This window comes from Rhinoderma darwinii, chromosome 7 (assembly GCF_050947455.1).
Source record: "Rhinoderma darwinii isolate aRhiDar2 chromosome 7, aRhiDar2.hap1, whole genome shotgun sequence".
NCBI classification, from domain to species: Eukaryota; Metazoa; Chordata; class Amphibia; order Anura; family Rhinodermatidae; genus Rhinoderma; species Rhinoderma darwinii.
This window is the reverse complement of record NC_134693.1, coordinates 140,157,149-140,183,024: the sequence shown is the minus strand read 5'-3', so window position 1 is coordinate 140,183,024 and position 25,876 is coordinate 140,157,149. Positions and strand designations below refer to the sequence as shown.

Genomic DNA, 25,876 nt, shown 5'->3' with positions numbered 1-25,876 from the left:
TAATACCACCATACAGTACATAAATAATACCGCCATACAGTACATAAATAATACCACCATACAGTACATAAATAATACCGCCATACAGTACATAAATAATACCACCATACAGTACATAAATAATACCGCCATACAATACATAAATAATACCACCATACAGTACATAAATAATACCACCGTGCAGTGTCTATATTATACCACCAGTGTCCATATTATACGACCGTACACGTCTATATTATACCACCATATAGTGTCCATATTATACCACCAGTGTCCATATTATACCACCGGTGTCCATATTATACCACCGGTGTCCATATTATACCACCGTACAGTGTCCATATTATACCACCAGTGTCCATATTATACCACCATACAGTACATAAATAATACCGCCATACAGTACATAAATAATACCACCATACAGTACATAAATAATACCGCCATACAGTACATAAATAATACCACCATACAGTACATAAATAATACCGCCATACAATACATAAATAATACCACCATACAGTACATAAATAATACCACCGTGCAGTGTCTATATTATACCACCAGTGTCCATATTATACCACCGTACACGTCTATATTATACCACCATATAGTGTCCATATTATACCACCAGTGTCCATATTATACCACCGGTGTCCATATTATACCACCGGTGTCCATATTATACCACCGTACAGTGTCCATATTATACCAGCAGTGTCCATATTATACCACCATACAGTACATAAATAATACTACTATAAGTTTTCAGTGCCTGAAAACAGTGCCCAAATAGTAGTACACAAATAGAACTATACCCACATATCCGTGCCCCAGAGCCATACAGAAGCTAAATTACAATACTATACAGTGCCTAAATAATACCACCACGGAGTGCACATATAGCGCCATACACTGCCTAAAAAAGTGCAATAATTCACTCAAATAACCGCGTTCCCCAGTCTTGTCTGCAGCTGCACCCGTCTTTCCCTTTAGCCAGCGCCACCACATTGTTTACTGTTCGACATCCACTGTTCAAAGTCATCGGGCGAGACCGAGAAATTCACACATTAATCCATTTTCTGTTCGCACGCTTTATGCATATTTAACAAGCGCAATTGTCAACTAATTGACTTGTGAATAATTACATGCGTGATGTGAGGACAATTATCTGCGTCCTTCCATTTTTCAAGCCCCATATCCCAAAAATGCATCCAAAACGTCTGAGCATTAATCTGAGGGTGAATTGTCTGTAACAAGTTCTATGGGGGGAGGGGGTCGAACTCTGCAGGAGCTGTCCACTAAAGGGCTGATTAGTCCAGCTTTAGTATCTTGATGGGATCTTAACTTACATTGTGTCTTATACTCCAGTCACATTCAAAGCTGCATTTACATCTCAGCACTTGGAATCCCTCAGCACTGCGTTTCGTTCTGGATTTAGCCTGGTACCTTCTGCTGTACTGGACCACCATGCCCAGGAAAAATGATTGGCTAGTTAACCTATATCTTCTAAGATTTTTAACCCCTCCACTCCTGCCAGCCACCTCTCCTGACAACCACCATCATCCCCATCATCATCACCACATAGAAAACAGAAACGACATAGAAATAAATTCATTCAGCTAACGAGGAAAATGGACCATTCAGCATGAAATGTGAGTTTTGCCATCGGTGACGGATGTCAGTAGGACCGGGTCTCATGAAGCAACGCGAGGAACGTGCGCCAGGGCTAGAGCGGAGACTTTCAATATGTTTCAGGCGAGGATTAAAGGTCCCGTTGTCATCGTGGAGTGAAAGAACGTTTATTACTCGTGGGATAAGAAAGTCCCCTCCTGTAAGCAAGGTCGTGAAGGTCGTGCGAAGTCTCTGTGCACCTTGTGAGCCGGGCAGGACGGTGGACGACCTTCAGCTCCGACGTGTTCCAGTTGAAGAGCTCGCGTTGGGTTGTCATAGAAATTGGCGCCTGCCGATAACGTCAGACAATCGATAACAATCCTTGCCTGAGATTTGAGGTCCATCCTTGTGTTCTGGATTGTTTCTGCCTTTGACCCTGACTGTGACCTTCACCTTGTTACTGGATTCCGCGCCCGCCTCGCTCCTTTGGATTTGGTACCTGTTGCTCTACTCCTGGCTCTGCCGCCTGGCCCGTCCCTTGACTACATCCCCGTCCCGTCCTTTGGCTCGTCATATCCTGACCGCTCTCCTGCTAACGATCCTGGGCTCTGTTATGACTACGTTTCGGCCTTCTTCAGCGCACCTGCCGCCAATCAGTGACTATTCTGGGGACAGCGACCCAGGAAACCGACTAGTAAAGTCCATACCTCCTTGTGCGGTTTGGGTGAAGAATTGGTAGATTCCTTATATTCCGCACCTCAGATTTGCCAGCGCCCAACCGATTGCGGCTCAAAGGATCCACTTGAGAGTCGGGACATTAGCGTTTTCTCCTTCCCATCAATCGGCAAAAGACCCTTCGCCCCTGTTCTTCCATCCTGACCCTGTCCTGTTCTCTGTTTGCTAATATTGCGGTGCCTGGGGATAGGAGCGGCACCATGGAGGTCCACGCCAACCTCGGGAAGAAGCAGGGCTGGCGCCACGTGTATGTGGGCTTTTGAGCAGCAGCGACACAGTGGGTCCCCAATTTTGGCTTGTCAAGAATGTTTACCCATATTGCGATGGGTCCCTCAAGCTCAGCGGGCAGCCCAAGTTTGCACCAGCTCCAGGAAGGACGATCCCACATGGGCTGTGCTTCCCCTCCATTGCACCCACAGCAGCTGCCTAGCCTGTCTCTTTAAGAAAATGTTTATTTTAGAGTTCAATCCAAACTTGGTGTAAAACAATGTAGCAAATTTGTGGAATATTGGGTAACAATCATACATCATCCATCTAAAGGAATTGCCCAGAACCTTGTGCAAATGTTCCCACCAAACAGGGAACCGAATGGTTGTCATCATCCAAGGTTAACTATATGGAATTGAGGACATCACAGTAAACCTGCCCTTTCTTTCCTCCATGCTTTACACTGCAGCTCTGCTTGTACCAATTGTTTATAAGAACAAGCTCAGCGGGAGGTCAGTACATGGGGAGATGATTTCTATTACAGTAAGGACACCAGGCAATGAAATCACCATTGAGAAATAAAAGATTATGTGGTGACTACTGCACAAAGACTAAGAGGAGGCACCTCGATAAGGGGGAGGGACTTCAATAAGGAGGAGGAGCTTTTAGAGGGGGAGGAGCCTGGATATCTGCATTACTTTCTCTTGCAAATAAAATGTTGTATGTTGATGATAGAGGATATTTGATGGCAGAAAGTATAATGTACGAGTCCCGTATTACCCAAGGATCCAAATTAGCAGCAGCAGGCAGTTTGGCGCGGAAGTTGACACTCGGCTTAGAGGAACCACACAGCAATTTACTGACATTTCAATGTATTGTTTCCATGGGAGACCTCTGTTATCTGTTTGACTGTCTGTAGAGCAAGTGCCAGCTACTTATAGTAACACAACCCTGTCTGATAACTAAAATAGCACCCGTGCCAGCGCCAGCTATATCAGCTCAGCCTTTCGACGTTGCCCAGTAAGAATCTTCTCTATTAAATGGAGTGGCCACATTCCATGCGGAGTCTGAGTGAATTCCTATCTCCCTCCACATCCCATTTCGAGGGCAGAACGTGCGGAATTGAAGGACAATATTTATCCTGGGACCGGCGCCAGTTCACAAAAGTGTAAAAGATTAGATGAGAGGGTCAGAATATAAAACACGGAGCTCACACATCAGTATATACCTGCATCTTAGAATGCAGCATTCTGGGAAAGCTGGGTGACCAATATTTCCTAAAATCTTGAATGATATTTTTCCCTAGTTATAGAGTTATATGGTGGCAGGGAATGCGTCAGTGCACCACGTGACTAGACACCTGGGTGACAACTCCTGTGGAAGCTGTAATGACTGCCACCCCTGACCATGGCGCATTACATTGTCCAGACCCCATTGTCTACCAACCACATTGCTCAAACCAGTCTGCCCTGGCGCCAACTGCCAAGTCCATAGAGTCGTCTTGCATCTTCACAGATATTTCAACCCGTTGGAAGTCTGGACTGCACAGATGCAATAGTCAGTATCTTGTTATACCCTTCCTTCTGCCGCCCTGGCTGAACTGGTCATCCCATGGCATGGGCACGGAGCCTAGAACCAATCTTCTGATATAATCAAACCCTAATGGTTAGCCACAATGTACAATATCCCTTCCCCTAACCCTGACGCCAGCTGCCAGTCACAGCTACCACATGTGCCCACATCTCACAACCCTTGTGCCAGTTGTTTTGTATTTTACCAGATAAAACGATGTCATAGACCAGTGATTGAAAAATAATCTGCATATAGATTACTGACTAATAAAGCTGAATCTGCGCCTCATAATGGTCTGTATATTACATTTGGCACCAGGTATGACTCTCTGTATCGCGCCAGTTACTGCAGCATACGTTAGTGATAGCAATAGGGCCTCATTTATAGATCAGTATTCTGCAGGTTTTCCTAATAATAAGGGTCAGTTCACACTGAGTTTTTTGGCGCTGATTTTGAAACCACGTTGGAATGTACTTCCACCACTACTCCCTGCAGCGCCCCTCCAGGTCAATCACAGTATTACAGCCTGTAGAAAAGTGGTCAAACTTTTATCTAAAGTTGATGGGGGTATTGTAAACAGTCTTCACTCTTGGGGTGAGGAATTTTGGCCACAGTAGCCCAGATAAGTGGTGCCAAAGCCGGTGACAGCCGCCCAATCTCCATAGATACTTGGTATCGCTTAGTGTGTTAATGGAAGGGACAGGAATTGGGGTGATAACTGTAATATCTTATGTCTGGCTGTATTTTTTAGACCCCCCCCCCCATCTATTATGTGTGAGTGGTGGGGGGACTTGTCCTAGAGTGATCCAAGATTACAGTGAGCTGAGGAATAGCATGTGTCCAGATATGACAGCGAGTCCTCTCCAGATATGTCAGGCAGCTGTCCTCCGGATTCCAGAAACGGCTCACATGTCAGAAGCTTCTCACAAAGAACCAGCAACAGCGGGCAGCAACCCCCGGACTGCACCCAAGAGGTAGACACCGGCCAAAGAGACCCCAACATGGCGGAGGAACAGTCCTACTATGAAGACAAGATCACCAAAGACATTCTCACCAAGGAGATCAACCTGGTGGACAGAGATCCAAAGAAGATTAACGAAGACGTGGTCAAGGTCTAGTTATGAGATCCACTCCTATCTATCTATCTATCTATCTATCTATCTATCTATCTATCTATCTATCTATCTATCTATCATCTATCTATCTATCTATCTATCTATCTATCATCTATCTATCTATCTATCTATCTATCTATCTATCTATCTCATATCTATCTATCATCTCATATCTATCTATCTATCATATCTATCTATCTATCTATCTATCTATCTATCTATCTATCTATCTATCTATCTATCTATCTATCTATCTATCTATCATCTCATATCTATCTATCATCTCATATCTATCTATCTATCTATCTCATATCTATCTCATATCTATCTATCTATCTATCTATCTATCTATCTATCTATCTATCTATCTATCTATCTATCTATCTATCTATCTATCTATCTATCTATCTCATATCTATCTATCTATCTATCATCTCACATCAGTTGAATACAATCTATTGCTCTCTGACTGCAAACCTAACAAATGAATATTAGCAATACATAGGGGACAGATGAGATGACTGCAGGATCAGACTACACAGGGTTTGTTTGTAGGCTGTTTCCATGGAGACACATAGATCTGCATAGGAGCTGTAGACTAGTTTCTACATTTTTTATTTGAAATGCATTGGAGCAATTAAAAAAACATGTGGTTGTGAAGGTGGACATAGGATTCAAGGTGTGAATATAACCAAAATCTTAGCTCAGACGGCATCTTTTACCTGCCCCGGCACTGATACGGTGTTCTGCACATTATTACATTGTAACGCTGAGGCTTCAGAGGACTTGGAAATGACTTTTCCTTATTCTCACCCACACAGCGGATGGTCAATGCGATAAAGTAAATGGAATCAGATCCAATCTTCAGAAATACTAAGAGCAGCAGCTGAACATCGTCTCCGTTCTGCACAACCTCCCGGAACGTTCATAGTCGTTACTCTGCAAAATAAAGTTTATGGACAAGTATTAAAAGGAAGTCAAGTCCGGCTCGGAGCGCGGGGAACAACTAGTTAACAATTCTATTGAGCCATTTCTTAGTCATATCTGTTATAAAATGACTCCTATTACATCTCTGACACCCAGCTTTCCTGGACTCCTGACTGGCAGATCTGATAAGTTATGCAGTGATATATCCCATGTTCCCATATCACTTCATATTTAGGCAGAGCTGCCATTTATGTATCAGGAGAAGCTGGGGGGCATCCACTGGAAGCTGTACGGCCCATACTGGGGGTCACCCAGCTTTCCCACCAACAGATATAACAAATACATTTCCTTCAGATTTCCTCTCCTGACAAAATAATATCATTATAATCCTATATCAGGTTAGTCTCTGCGCATTTACTGGGGTTGGTATACGTAAAGGCTATGAACACCTTTGAAAACGTTTTTCGTTTTTTTTTCCTTAAATAAAACAGTGTATCAGTGTTTGGTGCAACTTTAGAATTACATTTTATTTTTATTTTTTTTAAACTTTTTGAGATACAGCTGCTTTGTATCTTGTATATAGAGCAGCTGTATCTAGTGCTGATACCTGAACCCGTCACGTCAGCGGGACTGACGGGTTCAGTGACAGCGGGTTCTGCAGGATCCACATGTAATCGATCATCTAAGTTATGATCTGTCAGAGACTCAAAGGAACCGCTGTCACTGCACCCGTCAGTCCCGCTGACCTGACGGATTGAAGTCTCAGCGCTAGATACAGCTGCTCTATATACAGGATACAAAGCAGCTGTTTCTCAAAAAGTTAATTTTTTTTTAAATATAAAATTTAATTACAAAGTTGCACCAAACTGACGGATACACTGTTTTATATATAAAAAATAATAATAATAATAATCATAATGGGGGGACATACCTGTCCATGTTGGCAGTGGGACCCTGCTCCATTCTCTCTTGTATAGTAAAGTAGGGCAGACCGAGAGACACATCTACAATGGTGGTGTAGTAGAATCAGTATCTGTAGAGCTCTACCCCCTCTATATAAGTCCTGTTCACACTGCTGCAGTTTATTACGAAGTACAATTGTGTCCCAGGTAGACAATCCGCTGTCAGCTAAACACAGCAGCACACATCTCTCTCCTGTCCTGGGTTCCAGGGTGATAGTTCTTATCTACACTGTTATATTGTAACAAACCCTACAGCCGTGTGAGTAGGACTAGGTTGCGACCAGCTTTCCACTTAGATAGAGAGAGAGGGAGAGAGAGACAGAGAGGGATGAGATTGATAGATAGATAGATAGATAGATAGATAGATAGATAGATAGATAGATAGATAGATAGATAGATAGATAGATAGATAGATATGAGATAGATAGATAGATAGATAGATATGAGATAGATAGATAGATAGATAGATATGAGATAGAGAGATAGAGAGATAGATAGATATGAGATAGATAGATATGAGATAGATAGATAGATATGAGATAGATAGATAGATAGATAGATAGATAGATAGATAGATATGAGATAGATAGATAGATAGATAGATATGAGATAGATAGATAGAAATGAGATAGATAGATAGATAGATAGATAGATAGATAGATAGATAGATAGATAGATAGATAGATAGATAGATAGATAGATATGAGAGATAGATAGATAGATAGATAGATAGATAGATAGATAGATAGATAGATAGATAGATAGATAGATAGATAGATAGATAGATAGATAGATAGATGAGATAGATAGATAGATAGATAGATAGATAGATATGAGAGATAGATAGATAGATAGATAGATAGATAGATAGATAGATAGATAGATAGATATGAGATAGATAGATAGATAGATAGATAGATAGATATGAGATAGATAGATAGATAGATAGAAATGAGATAGATAGATAGATAGATAGATAGATAGATAGATAGATATGACCAGTGGCGGACACAGACTGCAAAAGGCCCCTGTGCAGATAATGTGCCAGGGCCCCCCCGCCCCCCCCCCCCAATACCGACAAAGTTACCTAAACATATATATGCATATAAAAATAAACCTTACTAATAAAAATTATGAAGGAAGATTTATATTGTACATTTTATTACCAGTTTAGAACACAAGTAACACATTTTTTTCCGGGTTAAATTCTTATCTAAACTAAGTCCCTAAATGTGGGCAAAGAAAATGAAAAACCTATACTCACCTCCTCCGGCGCCTCCGTTCCCCCTCCGCAGCCCCTATCCCTTTCTGTGTTTACAAAGCTGCTGTGGTGACGCGCGGTCGATGGCACATGACCGCTGCAGCCAATCAATGCCCTCAACAGCGATTTGCTGTGGAACTACTGTCCTCAGCAGCACACCAATGAGGAGTTATTGGCAGCAGCGGTCACGTGCCATCGGCAGCGCGTCACCAGTGCAGCCTTGTACACTTGTAACACAGACCGAGACAGGAGGATGGGGGCTGCGGCGGGTGAACGGAGGCGAGGGAGGAGGTGAGTATAGTTTTTTTATTTTCTTTGCCCACATTTTCTTTGCCCAGCTACTGTCCACGGGGGGCCCGCTGATGGGCTCGCAGCTACTGTCCACGGGCCTCTGTCTCAGTCCTCAGCATCGCGCAGCTGAGAACTGAGTCGGCCAGCAGAGGAACGGGCCCCCTTCCCACGCGGGGCCCTTGTGCAGCTGCACCGGCTGCACATGCGGTATGTCCGCCCCTGGATATGAGAGATAGATAGATAGATAGATAGATAGATAGATAGATAGATAGATAGATATGAGATAGATAGATAGATAGATAGATATGAGATAGATAGATAGATAGATATGAGATAGATAGATAGATAGATAGATAGATAGATAGATAGATAGATAGATAGATAGATAGATAGATAGATATGAGATAGATAGATATGAGATAGATAGATATGAGATAGATAGATAGATAGATAGATATGAGATAGAGAGATAGAGAGATAGATAGATATGAGATAGATAGATAGATAGATAGATAGATAGATAGATAGATAGATAGATAGATAGATAGATAGATATGAGATAGATAGATAGATAGATAGATAGATAGATAGATAGATAGATAGATAGATAGATAGATAGATAGATAGATAGATATGAGATAGATAGATAGATAGATAGATAGATAGATAGATAGATAGATATGAGATAGATAGATATGAGATAGATAGATAGAAATGAGATAGATAGATAGATAGATAGATAGATAGATATGAGAGATAGATAGATAGATAGATAGATATGAGATAGATAGATAGATAGATAGATAGATAGATAGATAGATAGATAGATAGATAGATAGATAGATAGATAGATATGAGATAGATAGATAGATAGTTAGATAGATAGATAGATAGATAGATAGATATGAGATAGATAGATAGATAGTTAGATAGATAGATAGATAGATATGAGATAGATAGATAGATAGATAGATATGAGATAGATAGATAGATAGATAGATAGATAGATATGAGATAGATAGATAGATAGATAGATAGATAGATAGATAGATAGATAGATATGAGATAGATAGATAGATAGATAGATAGATAGATAGATAGATAGATAGATAGATAGATAGATAGATATGAGATAAATAGATAGATAGATAGACGATTTTCAAAAAAGGAATATGCAGCACTCCAAGTGAAGAAAATATTATTTTATTCACCCTTAAACAAGGATTTCTTATATAGATATGTTGATGATGATGGTGGTAATGATGAAGATGATGGTGGTAATGATTATGATGGTGGTAATGATGATGATGATGATGATGGTGGTGGTAATGATGATGAAGATGGTGGTGGTAATAATGATGATGCTGGTAATGATTATGATGGTGGTAATGATGATGATGATGATGATGGTGGTGGTAATAATGATGATGATGATGATGATGGTGGTGGTAATAATGATGATGATGATGATGGTGGTGGTAATAATGATGATGATGATGATGGTGGTGGTAATAATGATGATGGTGGTAATGATGATGAAGATGGCGGTGGTAATGATGATGAAGATGGTAATGATGATGATGAAGATGGTGGTGGTAATGATGATGATGAAGATGGCGGTGGTAATGATAATGAAGATGGTAATGATGATGAAGATGGCGGTGGTAATGATGATGAAGATGGTAATGATGATGATGAAGATGGTGGTGGTAATGATGATGATGAAGATGGCGGTGGTAATGATAATGAAGATGGTAATGATGATGAAGATGGCGGTGGTAATGATAATGAAGATGGTAATGATGATGAAGATGGCGGTGGTAATGATGATGAAGATGGTGGTAATGATGATGATGGTGGTAATGATGATGATGATGGTGGTGGTAATGATGATGATGATGGTGGTGGTAATGATGATGAAGATGGTGGTAATGATGATGATGGTGGTAATGATGATGATGGTGGTAATTATTATGATGATGCTGGTGGTAATGATGAAGATGATGGTGGTAATGATGATGATGATGATGATGAAGATGATGATGATATTTCTGGATTCCTCTGAATACACTTTTAGTATAATTATTATCGGAGAATTGTTTCCTTCCCGAATCTCTGTGATTTGGAGTCGGAGGAGCTGATTGAGGCGCTCGCTGGCAGAGATCCACCACTTTAATGCCAATCTGCTGAGTTGCATCCGTTTAGCTGCCAGAGGAATCAGCAACCATATTGAGAGGTGGGCAGAGGCTGGCATCACTGGCAACGCGGGGAACTTGGAGTTAAGTAATTACTTGCGAGCAAATCTTCATAGAAAATTGGGGGAAGTTTGTAAACCTGCGGCTTCATTCATGTCGCTCAGAATAAGTTACACGGACGTTCTCGGGGTAGAAGCTTCTTCCTCTTCAATGCCACTCACAACCTATGGACAGGTGTGGCGCTGTTTCTGGAAGATTGCAGCCAAGTTTCACTAATCCTGGACTCAAAAATTCAAAAACTTTATTAATAAAATTATATATTTTTTAAGATCACTTCTTGCTGTCAGTGAATGAGAATATTCTTGTTTATATTCACAGACCATATTTAAAGGGGTTTGCCCATCAGGGACATTTATGGCATATCCATAAATGTCAGATAGATGCGGGTCCCACCTCTAGGACCCCCACCTATCTCTACAACGGGGCCCTCTAAACCCTTTTCTGCCTTTCTCGGCTCCCACTGCCTCCCCGGCCACTTCCTGATTACGTGACCGGAAATTACGTAAACAGCGTAGCTCGCGTGCTGCGCTGTTTCCGTAACTGCCATCTATGAGAGTTACGGAAAGTGTAGATCAGCAAACTACGAGAAATGTAGAACTAGAAATAGGTGCGACCAGAGGTGGGACCCGCATCTATCTGACATATCCTGTGGAAATGCCATAAATGTCCCTGATGGGAAAACCAACCCCTTTAGGGGCTCATCCACATGCTGCGGAATTGCCGTGTTTTTTCCGGTCTGAATTTCGGATGGAAAATACGCAGCAGAATACAGTAGCAGCAAAGTGGGTGAGATTAAACACATCTCATCCACACCGCTGCGTAACAATTCAGACCCCAAATTGACCTCCGCTGCGTATTTTTCGTCAATTCCTGCTGCGGAAAGTGACTGAATTGCTGCGTTTTTCAGAGATGTCACCATCCCCCGACATTGAGGAAAAACGCTGCAAAATCCGCACCATTTTCTGCCGTAAAAACCACAGGAAATGTTTGCGTTGTGTGTGGACGAGCCCTTAGTATAGAAGATGGACATGTTTTCTATATACGTGGATTTTATTATTATGACACACGGGTCTGGCGCTGCTTGGATATTATGGGCAGACGTTCCTGTTTATTATGGGCACCGCCGGTCGTTATTATTTGGGTTCCTGATTGGGGTATTACTGGGGGGGGGGGGCACTGGAAGAATTCTTGGCATTAGTCAGTGGGGGTTGACACGTTCAGTCCTAGATCTGACCTGGTCATGTCCCTTCTCCCTACAGTTGGACTTTGAAGACGTGATTGCAGAACCTTACGGGACCTACAGCTTTGATGGTGTTTGGAGGGCCAGTTTTGCCACCTTCACCCTCACCAAGTACTGGTGTTACCGGCTGCTCTCCGCCCTCGTCGGCATACCCCTCGCCATCCTCTGGGGCGTCCTCTTTGCTCTCATCTCCTTCTGTCACATCTGGGCGGTGGTTCCGTGCGTCCAGAGCTGCCTCATAGAGATCCAGTGCGTCGCTCGGACATTCTCCCTCTGTACTCGCACCTTCTGTGACCCGCTGTTTGAAGCGATGGGCAAAGTCTTCAGCGCTGTGAAAGTAACTCTGCAAAAACAGGGGTGAGCCGCCCCAAAATGACAGGAACTCTACCTCTGACCCCAGCACATCACACCAGACCCCTCAGACCGGCGGGGCCACATTCTCATTTTATATCTTTTTTTATTTCTTCTGTTTCTTTTGTGTACGATGAATTATAATGTAACAATCACTTCTGTTCTGTACGTTCCCTTTTTAAAGGGGTTCCCCGATCTTATGTAACTTCAACTTTATTAATTGTATAATCAAACATTCTGCGACTTTTTATATACTTTTCCTCACCATTCTCTAGACCTCTGCTTGCTGTCAGGGAATCAAAACATTCATTGTTTGCACCCAGAGACTGAAATCTCTGTACAGACCTAATACTTCTCACAGCTGAGGGTTTGTTACAATTGTATCTAGTCTAGACAATCCGCTGTGAGATAGACCCTGGACCATGGACTGATACATTGTAACAAACAGGACAGAAGGTTTGTGCTGCTGATGTATTTACCTCAAGGATTGTCTAGACTGTATACAATTGTAACAAACCCTCATCTGAGAGAAGTATTACATCTGTACAGGTTTTCAGCCTCTGGATATAAACAAGAATTTTCCCATTCTCTGACAGCAAGCAGAGATCATGAAAAGTTTACAGAACATTTAAGCTTTATTTATATAAAACTGGACGATCCGTATAATCCAATAAACTCTTACACCATGTTACCTGGATCAGTAAAACTTTTACAGCTCAGTGATAGGTTATAAATTGTCTTGGATTGTAATGACGTCTCTGTGCTGCTTTACACTGCGTCAGCTCTCTAATTCTGGGCTGCAGTCTCTGGGTGAAACAAAGGAACATGAGGGGCAGATGACATGTCTGTCCAGCTGGAAATATAAGGAAATTCAGTATCTCACATGATAGGCTTAGATACACAGGTTCAGCAGACAGTATCACACATGACAGGCTTAGATACACAGCTCAGCAGACAGTATCACACATGATAGGATTAGATACACAGCTCAGCAGACAGTATAACAGATGACAGGCTTAGATACACAGGTTCAGCAGACAGTATCACACATGACAGGCTTAGATACACAGCTCAGCAGACAGTATCACACATGATAGGATTAGATACATGGTTTAGTAGACAGTATCCCACACGATAGGCTTAGCTACATGGTTTAGTAGACAGTATCCCACACGATAGGCTTAGCTACATGGTTTAGTAGACAGTATCCCACACGATAGGCTTAGATACCTGGTTCAGCAGTGCAGTCTCCCTGGAGGTCGTTATAGATTGTTGGCTCGTCAGATGTCGGGGGCTCGTCCAGGAGACAATGAGTTACCGCGATCTTCATCTTCTTGTCTCCCGCTGAGCTGCCAAAGACTTTCCACTAATACGTTCAAGTGGCCGCGGCGTGATTGTAAATATCATTACGAGAGACGACGTTCTCACAAGTGTCAAATAAACCGCTGCGGGCGGAATAAAGACGCCGGATAATTCTTAAAGGAGAATACCAGAAACTGATGTCTAAATCAAAAGATGGAGAATTTCCGCTAACAAACCCCCCGGACATCGTTACAGGACCCGGAGACACTGCACCTGCAGCCTGCCCGCTCCCCATTAACTGTGCGGTTTATTGTTCTATGTTATCAGCCATGTCAAGCTGTTGAGTTGACCGCTACAATAAATGACCCTTTCCCTGTTCACCGCTGTGTAATTAAATACAAGGACCGCCGTTTATTGTGTAATGTAAAATAACATGTAGAGGCAGACCCAGAAAATCAAATCAAAGGGCAACAACGTCAAAAATGGAAAACGATCCGCCCGGACTGATGATAACCGATCCTCCAAGTGTGAAATAAGGATAAAGGTTACAGAAGAGGAGACACAAACCAATCCAAAGCAGACGCCACCATGGAGAGAGGTCGTACAGGCCCCAATACCATTACCCCATGGGAATCTTTATAAAGGACAGTGGTTTATAAGGGACTGACCCTATGGTCTTGGGTCAGGCCCCGATTTACCAAGGGATTTACCAAGGGTAATGGATGGGTTAAAGGTGGTAAGTTCTAAAATGATATTTTATGTGTGACATTAAGGCCCTGTTCACACTGAGTTTTTTTACATGGTTTTTGATGAGGAAACCGCGTCGAAAAACGCGCCAAAAAACAGCCGAAAATGCCTCCCATTGATTTCAATGGGAGGCGGAGGAGTTGTTTTCCCGCGAGCGGAAAAACCGCCTCGCGGGAAAAAGAAGCGACATGCCCTATATTCAAGCGCTTACGCCTCTGACCTCCCGTTGACATCAATGGGAGGCAAAGAAATTGTATTTTGCTGCATTTATGCCTGCGGCGCTCAATGCCCACGGGCGAAAAACGGCGTGCAGGCAGAGCAAAATCTGCCTCAAAATTCCAAACGGAACTTTGAGGCAGAATTTTCTGCCTGCAAAAAAACTCAGTGTGAACAGCGCCAAAGATGATTATTTTCAGGACTCGTTATTTCCTACACAATTGCTTTATTGTAACACAACTCATTTGAAATCCCAAATGAATTTTTATGCCGCAAGATAAAATTATTTTATATTTTTTGCGCCACAATATTGACGTGAAACACACAAAATACATTTTGTGGCGCTATTTCAATTTGGGCAGATTACCCCAGAGTACCCCATCCGCGGCAGCGCTCCCCGATAGTACAGAGGTGATCATATATTGGACATTCTCAGATATATATTTGTATCAGCGTCTTCATATCCACGTGATCTATGAATCAGACGTGTTTGGAAGGATCAGCCACTATGATCAGCGATCCCCAGACCCCGGGGAGGGGGATATCATAACCATATAATCCGTCCTCCGCTTATAAACCTCACGTTGGAGGGAAATTCATTGCGTGTCCTAATCAGAATGTTCTACAATGAAGCCTCATTGACGTCACGCGTTGCGGTCTGCGGCGCGTCCTCCGTTCTTCTTTTCCCGCTGGGTTCACAGTATATAAATCTTCTGCTCTTCATTCATCCAATAAAATCTATTTGAATTCCACCATCTGTCCCTCCGTCTATTAATCTTCCCCTTCCACAGAAATATCAGGTGATGGTTAATATAATAAAATGGCGGCCGCGTTAATTACACAGATTGTTAGTAATATTATTTCTCATTCCAGATTCTACGTTTATGTCTCTTCTTTCAGCCCCTCTTAATGTATTCTGTAGATGTTTCTGGTTGCCTAGTAACCACTTGTCTTCCAGTTGGGTGACCACCAGTTGCGCTACGTAGTTGAGTGTCGGGGGTCGTCACAGGCGGTTCTGTGTAATATATATGATCATTTGTTTCAGTTTTTGCTTATTTTGTTTATGTCCTACACTGTGTAGTACAGCAAACAGCCAATGATAGTAACCTGGAAACCATCAACAAGCTGCTGTTGATGGATCCATTATTATTAAACGTTTATATTCAATACTTTGAGGTGGTAACAATGCCCTGCTGTGAATAAAGTGATGGACTGATAGGTTCATTAAAGAGGATATGCCATGACACACATTTATCACCTATTCACAGGATAGGTCATAAATCTATGATCGCTGGGGACCCAGGACGACCGCACGTCCACCATAAGGAAAAGTTTGAATTGAGCAGTAACATGCATGTACTCCTCTATCCTAATAATCAGGGGGGGTTACCTATCGTGTGGATGCTAAAATCCTCCCGTGTTGTGCTGTTCCTCTGTTATTCTTCCTGGAAATGCATGAATAAATTGACAGTTGGGTGTTCCCATTTCTCAAAAGCGCCTGTCCCATTCAGAGACTGTCCCCTATTGACAAGGGGAATGGTAACACCCAGTTGTCAATTTATTCACATGTCCAGGAGGAATAACAGCATAAGGGTGTATGAAAGTGCCGCATGCGTTCAAAACGTGTACGGCAAAAATGCACGTGATTTTACTGCAGTTGTGCAATACAATGTGACTGCATAGTGTGAATAGACCCTTAGTAATCTGTGCTACAGGATGTATTAGGGGACAGACAGACGTAATAAATCTGCACGTCGGCTAAGCTTTCACCTGTGTCGCCACCGCACATTGGTCGGCACGGGCCACTACGGGTGTTTGTACCCTTAAGATACATAAGCCACACCAAAATTAAAACAAAAATGAAGCCATAAAAAAATGTAAGATCTGTATCTCGAGCAGCTTACTGATGGTTTCCATGTAGCAAAAGATGTTTTTCTACATTGTATAGACCAGAACAAACTGAAAAACAAGTAAAACCCAGAAAAAATGGTAATAAGGATCTTACAAAGATGTGGATTTAACATTTTCTAAGAGAAAGACAATTTTTAGCGGCTGGTGGTGCGTCATTGTAGCGCCGGCCGCTGTGACGCGTTTTACTCTGCCTTATTAGTTAACTAAACTCCAGTCATATTTTTCCTGGCAATATCCATGAGCCGCTCAGTCTGTAATAGAATAGAAAATGGATTTTATTTGAAGGAATCCTGTAATTGGCTGGCAGCGCGCGCGGTCCTTCAGTCCGGAGACAATGAGACGATGACTTTGGAAAGTTTTTTCTTCATTTGCAGAGAATTTTACAGAGAAAATGGATTTTACAGCTAAAAAAAAACACAATGTAAAGCTTGAAAGACCTGAACCTAATGAGAGCGACGTAATGGATTAGTCAGCGCCGTTCTCTTATGTACGGAACGTTCTGACAATGTTCACACTGCGACAAAGGGGAGTAACCAAGGGTCCAGCCCCCCCTGAACCCCCAGCCTCAGTGTCATAATGTGAGGTGGGGATATAGACAAGAGTTACATAATAGAAGTTGCAGGTTTCCCCCAGCAGCACAGAGTATTTTAGAAGGGGGTGTAATGCTCTTGTGGGAAGTCACAGACTGAGAGCTACATGGTGGGTGAAGCAGAAGGACCCGGCAGCACAGAGTATTTCAGGGGAGCAGTGTGCTGATCCTGCAGTAAGTCACAGACTGAGAGTTTATTGTGGAAGGAGCAGGGTCCCCAGCAGCACAGAGTACTTCAGGTGTGTGCTGATCATGTATGCCTAGTTGAAGACCAAGAAATTAAAAATAATATCATGGTTATGATGTCCGATAAAGAAGCACAATTGTCCGTAAAGAGATTTTCCTGTTTCATGTTTTGCAACTTTCTAGTAAACTTTGTTTCAATTTCACACCATTTTCAAGATCTCTGCCTGCTGTCTGTGAATGGAAACATTCTTGTTTACATCCGGAGACTGAAAACCTGCCCTGATCACGTCTAACTGACACAGGTGCATGACTCGTTACAGTGTATCATTGTCTCTCTGACAACCAGTGCCTACAGCAGCCCTCAGTGTGACCCCCCATACACTGCCAGCCCCTGGGTGTCCTCATATGGTGACCCCCTCGCCCGCTATCGCTTCTGTTAGGATTGCTTAGATTGACAGCTCCATAATCTGCAGTTTCAGGCCACATATATGAAATAAATACCAAATAACATTCGTTAGCGTGCGGCGGTAAATTACACGGTTTATTAAAGATAGATCTGATATCTCCTCTTTTATGTACAAGACAGAAAATAAAACTCTCGGAATAAATCAGTGATCTGTAAAAGGACAAAAGTGTTTCCTCTATAAAAAAATATTATGTACAAGGTGCGGTAAATCTGCAGAACCGTCCAGCGCCTCTTGGGTGCCGTTGCTTTCGTCGCTGACCAGGAAACTATCATTTCAATGTGGTTTTTCCAACACTCCATGGAGGCGGCCATTTTGCGAGCTGAATATTGAGACTACAGTTCACTATTTTACAAGAAGCGTAACCGTTGACGATAGTCCTAAATGGAATTCAAAATGGCCGCACCTAAGAAGTGTAGATTTCTGACCAAACTCGGCAAGATTTCCCTGGCGCTGGAAGGGTTAACAGTAGACAGATATTCCAATGCCCGGAACCTTGACCGCCATCCCGAGCTCAGCGTTTAAAATGAAACACACAGATATAGATTTTATATACATACATACACATATATAGAGAATAACGTTCTATACAGTCTATTAAGTTTTTTGCGTGTACGTGTCAGTGGAGGCCGCAGAAAACAGCGCACAGTGAGGAGGTGACACTTCAACGCCTGCGGTCATATCACCGCGACAATAAATCCAAGAAGAGGGTTATGTCCAATCAGATTACTGCTAACATATTGCCATTGCAGGTTAAAAGTATCAAATCAGTGATCTGATTGGTAGGCTGGATTAGTTTCCATTCCTCAGGGCCTATAAAATCAGATGTATTGCCTATGGCAACCAATAAGATTTAAGCTTTAACTGTTTGGAATGCAAATGCAGTCACCTGATTGGTTACTAGGGGCTACTGCTGATCTAGTTGTTTGCACTAGTTACTCGAGGGCCTATGAAATCAATGGTGTTGCCCACAGCAACCAGCTTCCAGCTCTTATTGTCATTACAGGTTAGAAAATGAAAGCAGCGACCTGACTGGTGGTTGCTATGGGCTCTAGTTTTTAAACATGAGGGTCTATTAAATCAATGGTGTTGCCCACAGCAACCAATCAGCTTCCAGCTCTTATTTTTGTCACTGCAGGTTAGAAAATGAAAGCAGAGACCCGATTGGTTGCTTAGGACAATTGTTTTCCTGCACTGGTTTCCATATATGGGGGATTATGAAATCAAAGGCGTTGCCCGTAGCAACCGAACATAATTCTGGTTTTATTTTTCTAGCGCTGGTTGAAAGCCGTGGCCGGACTGGTCACTACGGGCAATGGATAATCGGACTCGATTTTGAACAGCATTTAATCTGTGAGGTGATGAGATTTATTTAACGCTGCAGGCGGCGGTCCTCATCCGTGCTCATAAACGTACAATGAATATGGCAGCTCTGCAGCCTGCTATCAGCGGTGAGATATGTGCGTATTTTTTATACAGAAATTATAATTTTATAATTCTAGGTGAATCTTTACGTGTTTTAAATACAGTGATTTATGGACAAATTGCGTGAAAATTAGCGGTACGGATCGAGGGAGCCTCACAGCCAGAAAGGGTCAAGTCAGTCAATGTAAATCAGGGGGCGCCACATGATGTCTTCAATTATGCAAATCATATTCTTAATGACCCCACTGTCACTTGTGACTTCCACCTTGGGTCATATTCACACACTGCGCTTCATCCAGAAAAAAACACATTGCAAAAACTTCCCGTTAAAAGGATTGTCCAGTCTTTTGTAAATAAAGCTTGTTCTATACAGAATTTTTTTGCATCTTAATATAATTGTCAAGATCTCTGCTTGCTGTCAGTATATGGAAACATTCTTGCCAACATTCACAAACTAAAAACCCGTCCCCACCTAGATTTGTTCACTCAGCTGATGGGAGCTTGTTGCAATGTATTCCCATCCTATAAGAGCAAGCGGAGATCTTGAAAATGGTATTGAAAGGCAAAGTACATTAGAAGGTGGCAGGATATTCTACAAGGATTAAGCTTCATTTACATCAAACCAGAACGGTTAAGTCATCGATGTAACTGCCTCCTAACCGACCCTTTAATTTGTGAATTAGGGGTGCAGAGGGGGTGCAGCACGTGATCCCTACAGATGAGCAGCTCCGAGATGTGGAAGAAGCGCGGCCGCTGGAGACTTACCAGGTTTTGGCTCTGCACCACTTCTCCCCTCAGTACCAGCTGTCTCCCCTCAGTCTGCAGTTTGAGGGGAACCAGTTAACAAGTGTCATTAAGGGCATCAAATAGATGCCCTTAGCTCCCAGCAGACCCATCTAATGACAAAATGGCCGCCCACCGCCTCCTCCACGTGACGTCCATGTTTAATTTTCCTGCACACTAACGAGTTGAAGGTCTAAGCAGCGTCTTAGTCCATCCCCCGGTGCCCGCCATGGATCTCGGGGGCCTTCTCAGGCCGCATTGTGCGTGTTTTTGGGGCCTTCACGCTGTGGACGGCTGTGTGATACTTTTCTGGCTTGAACTCTTGCGGCTCAGCACGAAGGTTGAGGAGTTGCTCTTCCTGCTGGCGCTCAGGTCGCTCCCCTGCTGCCTGGACTTCAGGTATCGAGCGGAGCAGCACAGGAAGCTCTGGAGGAGGTCATGGAAGAGGTGGCCGGTGAACAACATGTAGATCCAGGGGTTACAGCAGCTGTTCAGGCTTCCCAGGAGCATGGCGATGATGTACAGGGAGGCTGGGGAAGGAAAGAGACATGGTAATCAATAAAGACGGACATTTACGTACAGCCATGTTATATGTATGTAATACCGCAGGGGGTCACACCCGGGCCCTGCGCCCCCCCCCCCCCCCTCTACCTGTAAAATATAAGGAGAGCAGTATTATAAATGGTAGGTGATAGTTGGGGCGCTGTGATATATTTAATATCCAGGCCAAGGAGTTTCCAGCTATGGTGGCGGCGATGATACAGATAATATTATACATAGATACAGAGAAGCGTAACCTAAATCTCATGGACCCCAATGCAAAATCTGTAACCGGGCCCCCAACTACCATGTGCCATTTATAATACTGATGTCTGCTACATCTGCACCCCGTATAGCTACACCCTGTACAGGTATACACACAGACATGCTGGGAAGACAGAGGTGTGTGTGTGTGTATATATATATATATATATACACACACGCTGATAATAACATACAGATGTAGTAGAGCCGAGTTTGTCATTCAGCATGACTCATGCAATCAATGTGGTAGACGGGAGCGTGGGCTGCGCAGTTCACAAGAGGCACACAACCTCCCCCCCCCCCCCACCTCTATTGCTGCATATGACTCATGCCAGCGGATGAGTGGGTTATCCTGACTATTCCTGCATCTCCATGGTGACTACATGCCATCACAACGCAAGCAGCTGCCTGGCACCAACATGCCGGAGTCTGCACACAACTGTGCGTAACACGTGCAATACTGACAAGAAGTGTCGTCTGAGTGGCAGCGGCTCGTGTGTGCAGCGGGCACATGACTGTGTGTTTCTGTATCCAGGGGCACTCGGTACTATTTTGTACTTGTGCCGGTAATATCTTTTGAGCATGTATAGGCGGTATGTGAATGCTGCCCTAGTGTCCGGGATCCGGCAGGAAAGTCACTAATTTGGGGAGTTTTCCTTGTTCACCTCAACAGAGCCGTAGCCAGGCTTTCCTTCACCCGGGGCAAAGGTTCACTTCGCTGCCCCCATCCCTGTATCCAAATATATTGGCCAAAACAAAGTGGCTTCCTAGCCCCCAGGGCAACTGGCCCGTTAGATCCCCAGCTTCCCAGTCCAGCTGGGTTCCAAAGCTGAAAAGACCCCCGAAACTTTATAAAACTAGTAATATCAATGAGACATCACTAGTTTTACCAGCATGTGCCAGTAGAGGGCAGCATCACACTGTATTCTGTACAGTGCAGGAGTTCATTGGTAGCACAGGTAAGTGGAGATGAGGTGGTGGTGGATACCATGTTTTGGTGTATTATGGGCACTGTGGGCATACATTATGTGGGCACCGTATTAATGTGAGCACTCTGGGCACTGTTTGCCGTAAAATGGAAACTATTTTGCTCTATTTAAGCAAAGGTTGTCACTCTCTGAGCACTGCTTGTCTCTATGTGGATAAAATATGGCACTCTTTGGGTACTGTTTGCTTCTATATGGACAGTGTATGATAAAATTTGGGCAAAGTATGGCACGGGGTAAGTGTATGATCTGTGTAAACACATATATGCATGATTTCTGGATCTTGTACAACAGAGATATTTGATGGGGTCTTGCGGTGACATCTCCTTCTGCAGAGAAGCACGAAGCCAAAATGACTGAAGGCTGGAATAAAATACGACGTTCCATTAAAAAAAGAGCTACAGTACCTGACCTGTAGGGGGCAGTGTTACACCTGAAAACCAAACATTATTCTAAGGGGACTGGGTGGGCACATAAAACTGGGACATACTAAAAAGAATAAAGAAAAAGAATAAAGAAAAAGAATAAAGAAAAAGAATAAAGAAAAAGAATGAACAATATTAGTAATGGGCGAAAATATAAAAAAAGATATAATGAGTTTTTGTGTTTCGAAGACATGGAATGAACAGATTTTCTTTGTAGTTAATGAGAAAATAAACATCAATTCCATAGAAACAGACGTGTAAAAATGTTTCCTGTGCTTCATAGACCTGGAATGAACAGGATATATGTGTAGTTTATAGGCACATTCAGACGTGGCGGACAGTCCGCAGGGGAATTCTGCAGCAGCCGTTTTTACATTTCTTTCTATACATTTTTAGGAAACTTAGTTCAGACGTTGCAGAAAATAACTGTGCGGGAATCAGGCTGCGGTGCAGAATTTTCCCTCCGCAGCAGCTCATGACGTTGCGGAGAAGAAGCGGAATTTGACTGCGGATTTCAGCCTTTGCAATGCAAAAACTGAAATGTGTGGCTCGTCCGCTGTGATATCTGCAACGTCTGAATTACCTGTCAAATATGCAAATGTTGCTGCAGATTCTTTGCGTAATTGCCCCAAATCTGCACCAACATTTGCAGCGGAAAAATTCCGCCACGTCTGAACATGGCTTTAAAGGGAACCTGTCAGCAAATTTTGGGACACTAAACCACCAGCATATGGAGTGTACGCCTCGCTTCTATACACAAATGCGCAATGAAGCGATGTGTACTCTCCTCGGCTTCATTGGCGCAGTCCGCAAGCAAGTGTATAGCGGAGCTGGGCGGGCTTCATAGTGGCAATTTTGGGATACTAACCCCAAGATGTAAATTCATGCTGGTGATTTAGTGCCCCAATCGTAGCTGACAGATTCCCTTTTTATGCCTCTCTATAACACGTCTTCTGACAGTTGTTTGCATCGGGCATGGTTCACACTGACCAGTCTTTCTTGAGAAGAGGTGTCAGTAACCAGGCATTGTGTGCCTTTATGTAATGGGTAAACCACAGGAAAATAATGACACATCTGTTTCTATGGGATACGTGTTCATTCCACTAAACTACACGTAGATCCAGTTCATTCCAGGTCCATCAAGCTCAGGAATTTCCTAAGGCGTCTGATTATATGGAATTTGTGTTTATTTCCTCATTAACTACAAAGAAAATCTGTTCACGCCGCGTCTGCCAAACATAAAAAATTCATTATGCCCTTTTTTATATTTTCTTCCCATTAGTAATAAGGTTCATTCTTTTTCTTCATTCTTTTTAGTCCCCATAAAACGGCAATCATAAAAATCTAAATACAATGATGAGAGCGCGTGCTAATAAACCTGAGAGTGAACGGATCTGTTACCCGTCAAAACATGCGTGTATACCACTGTATATGTGTAATGTGCGGTGTGAACAGGGATAGAGCAAGATTCCTTAGGCCGAACTTATTTTCATCTATCCCGAAATACTGTCCGTATATACGGATCCGTTAAAAAAAAGAGGGAGGATGCAAATGATGTCATCAGCATGTTGCACAGCAATGCTTCCGTAAATACGGAGGGTATATGGATGCGCATCCGTAGCTGTCCGTGTTTACGCAAGTGCCCATAGACTTCTATGGGAGAGTCCGTGCCGTACTTACGAACAAGAATAGGACGGGTTCTATCAATTTTTCAGCACGGACACCGATCTGTAAAAATACTGAAAGGTGTCCGTGGCCAATAGAAATGAACGGGTCCGTAATTACTGATGAAAAATACGGTCGTGTGCATGGAGCCTTAGAGGCCGAAATGCAGCGATAAGTCAGCCCTTTCCCTGTTGAAAAAAAATATCTATTTGCCAAAGAACCTCTTCAATATTGCATCAATAGTCAATAGCAACCATGGGGTTCATTCTACTCCTGCAACAAAGTCGCATGCAGACGCAATACGCAAAGTCCTGACAAGACATCAATGGTGCAGTATTTCTCCTTGAACAGAAGGGGGCGACATTGTGTTACTGTTCATCCTCCAGCGTTGTCCCCAGTACAAATGCCTGATGATTGGAGGGGCCGTATGATAAAAATATTGGAGGTTGATAAGAAAAACAATACCTGGAGATGCCTGAAATAAATGGGAAGTGAAAATGACTGAGAGATAAGATGTGCGGCCCATGGCTCCAGAAAGGTGGGCACATGCAGAGCTCGAAATAGTCCTTATATCCTGTAGAGTCGGTATCTGTGTGGAGCCCGGATCCCATGCCGCGCAGGGAGTGTCCTAGTAAATCATCTAGATAAGCGGCAATGATAAGCAACCTGCAGCGGCAGATCCCAGCTTCTTCTGTCCCCTAAAGCTTCTATATGTAGATCTGTGTGATAAAAGGGCGCAGCTATAAGATGACATAGTGCGCGATTGTATCATCCTGTCATGTTATAACAGCCACTGTGTAAATATATATTCAGTACGATACAGGGCCGGACTGAGACAAAAAAAGCATCCCTGGCACACAAGCCCCAGCAGCCAACACACTGTCTAAAACCGGCCCTGGCCCTAAGCCCCCCAGTCACAGCACACAGACCACCAGTCACAGCGCACAGCCCCCCAGTCACAGCACACAGCCCCCCCAGTCACAGCGCACAGCCCCCCAGTCACAGCGCACAGCCCCCCAGTCACAGCACACAGCCCCCCAGTCACAGCACGCAGCCCCCGTCACAGCACGCAGCCCCCCAGTCACAGCACACAGCCCCCCAGTCACAGCACACAGACCCCCCAGTCACAGCACGCAGCCCCCCAGTCACAGCGCACAGCACACAGCCCCCCAGTCACAGCACACAGCCCCCCAGTCACAGCGCACAGCCCCCCAGTCACAGCCCACAGCCCCCCAGTCACAGCGCACAGCCCCCCAGTCACAGCGCACAGCACACAGCCCCCCAGTCACAGCGCACAGCCCCCCAGTCACAGCCCACAGCCCCCCAGTCACAGCACACAGCGCACGTCGGTCGATTTGGTCCAAAGTGATTTCTGTTGAATGTCAGATTACTGCACTTTTTTATGAGGTGGAGATGCGTTCCGGTGGAGCAGCGAGCCACAGCTTATGTGCTCAACATTCAGGTTTCCCCTTCCCCATAGAGCAACACCTACGGGGCGACGGAACGTGATACTTGATTGAGTGATGAGTATATTGCTGAAATCTGCAATAATGTTCTGTAAAAGAGAACTGGTTCAGCCACATAAATAACTTTCTTATGCAGCAACCTCCTCACTACACCACCTCCACCCAGCAAGGTCTCCTCTCAGACAAGGCCACACTTCAGGATCTGAACCAGGGCCACACAGAAGACACTGCTTAAAGAGGCTCTGTCACCAGATTTTGCAGCCCCTATCTGCTATTGCAGCAGATCAGCACTGCCATGTAGATTACAGGAACGTTTTTATTTTGAAAAAACGAGCATTTTTGGCCAAGTTATGACCATTTTTGTATTTATGCAAATG

The 25,876-nt window shown here is 43.5% G+C and overlaps 2 protein-coding genes across 2 annotated transcripts in view; one reads left to right on the top strand and one right to left on the bottom strand.

The window, feature by feature from the left end:
- The first annotated feature begins 4,977 nt into the window (after nucleotides 1-4,977).
- CAV3 (caveolin 3) lies at nucleotides 4,978-13,051 on the top strand. Its single transcript, XM_075832433.1, has 2 exons — nucleotides 4,978-5,240; nucleotides 12,199-13,051. Exons 1-2 carry the CDS (start codon nucleotides 4,998-5,000, stop codon nucleotides 12,538-12,540), a joined length of 585 nt encoding a protein of 194 aa, XP_075688548.1. The 5' UTR covers nucleotides 4,978-4,997; the 3' UTR covers nucleotides 12,541-13,051.
- Nucleotides 13,052-17,995: 4,944 nt separating this feature from the next.
- The window catches only part of OXTR (oxytocin receptor), a 32,896-nt gene continuing 25,015 nt past the window's right edge, over nucleotides 17,996-25,876 (bottom strand). Inside the window, exon 2 of the mRNA XM_075831869.1 lies at nucleotides 17,996-20,683. Coding sequence (XP_075687984.1) covers nucleotides 20,433-20,683 — 251 coding nt within the window. The 3' untranslated portion in view covers nucleotides 17,996-20,432. The remainder of the gene's footprint in view (nucleotides 20,684-25,876) is intronic.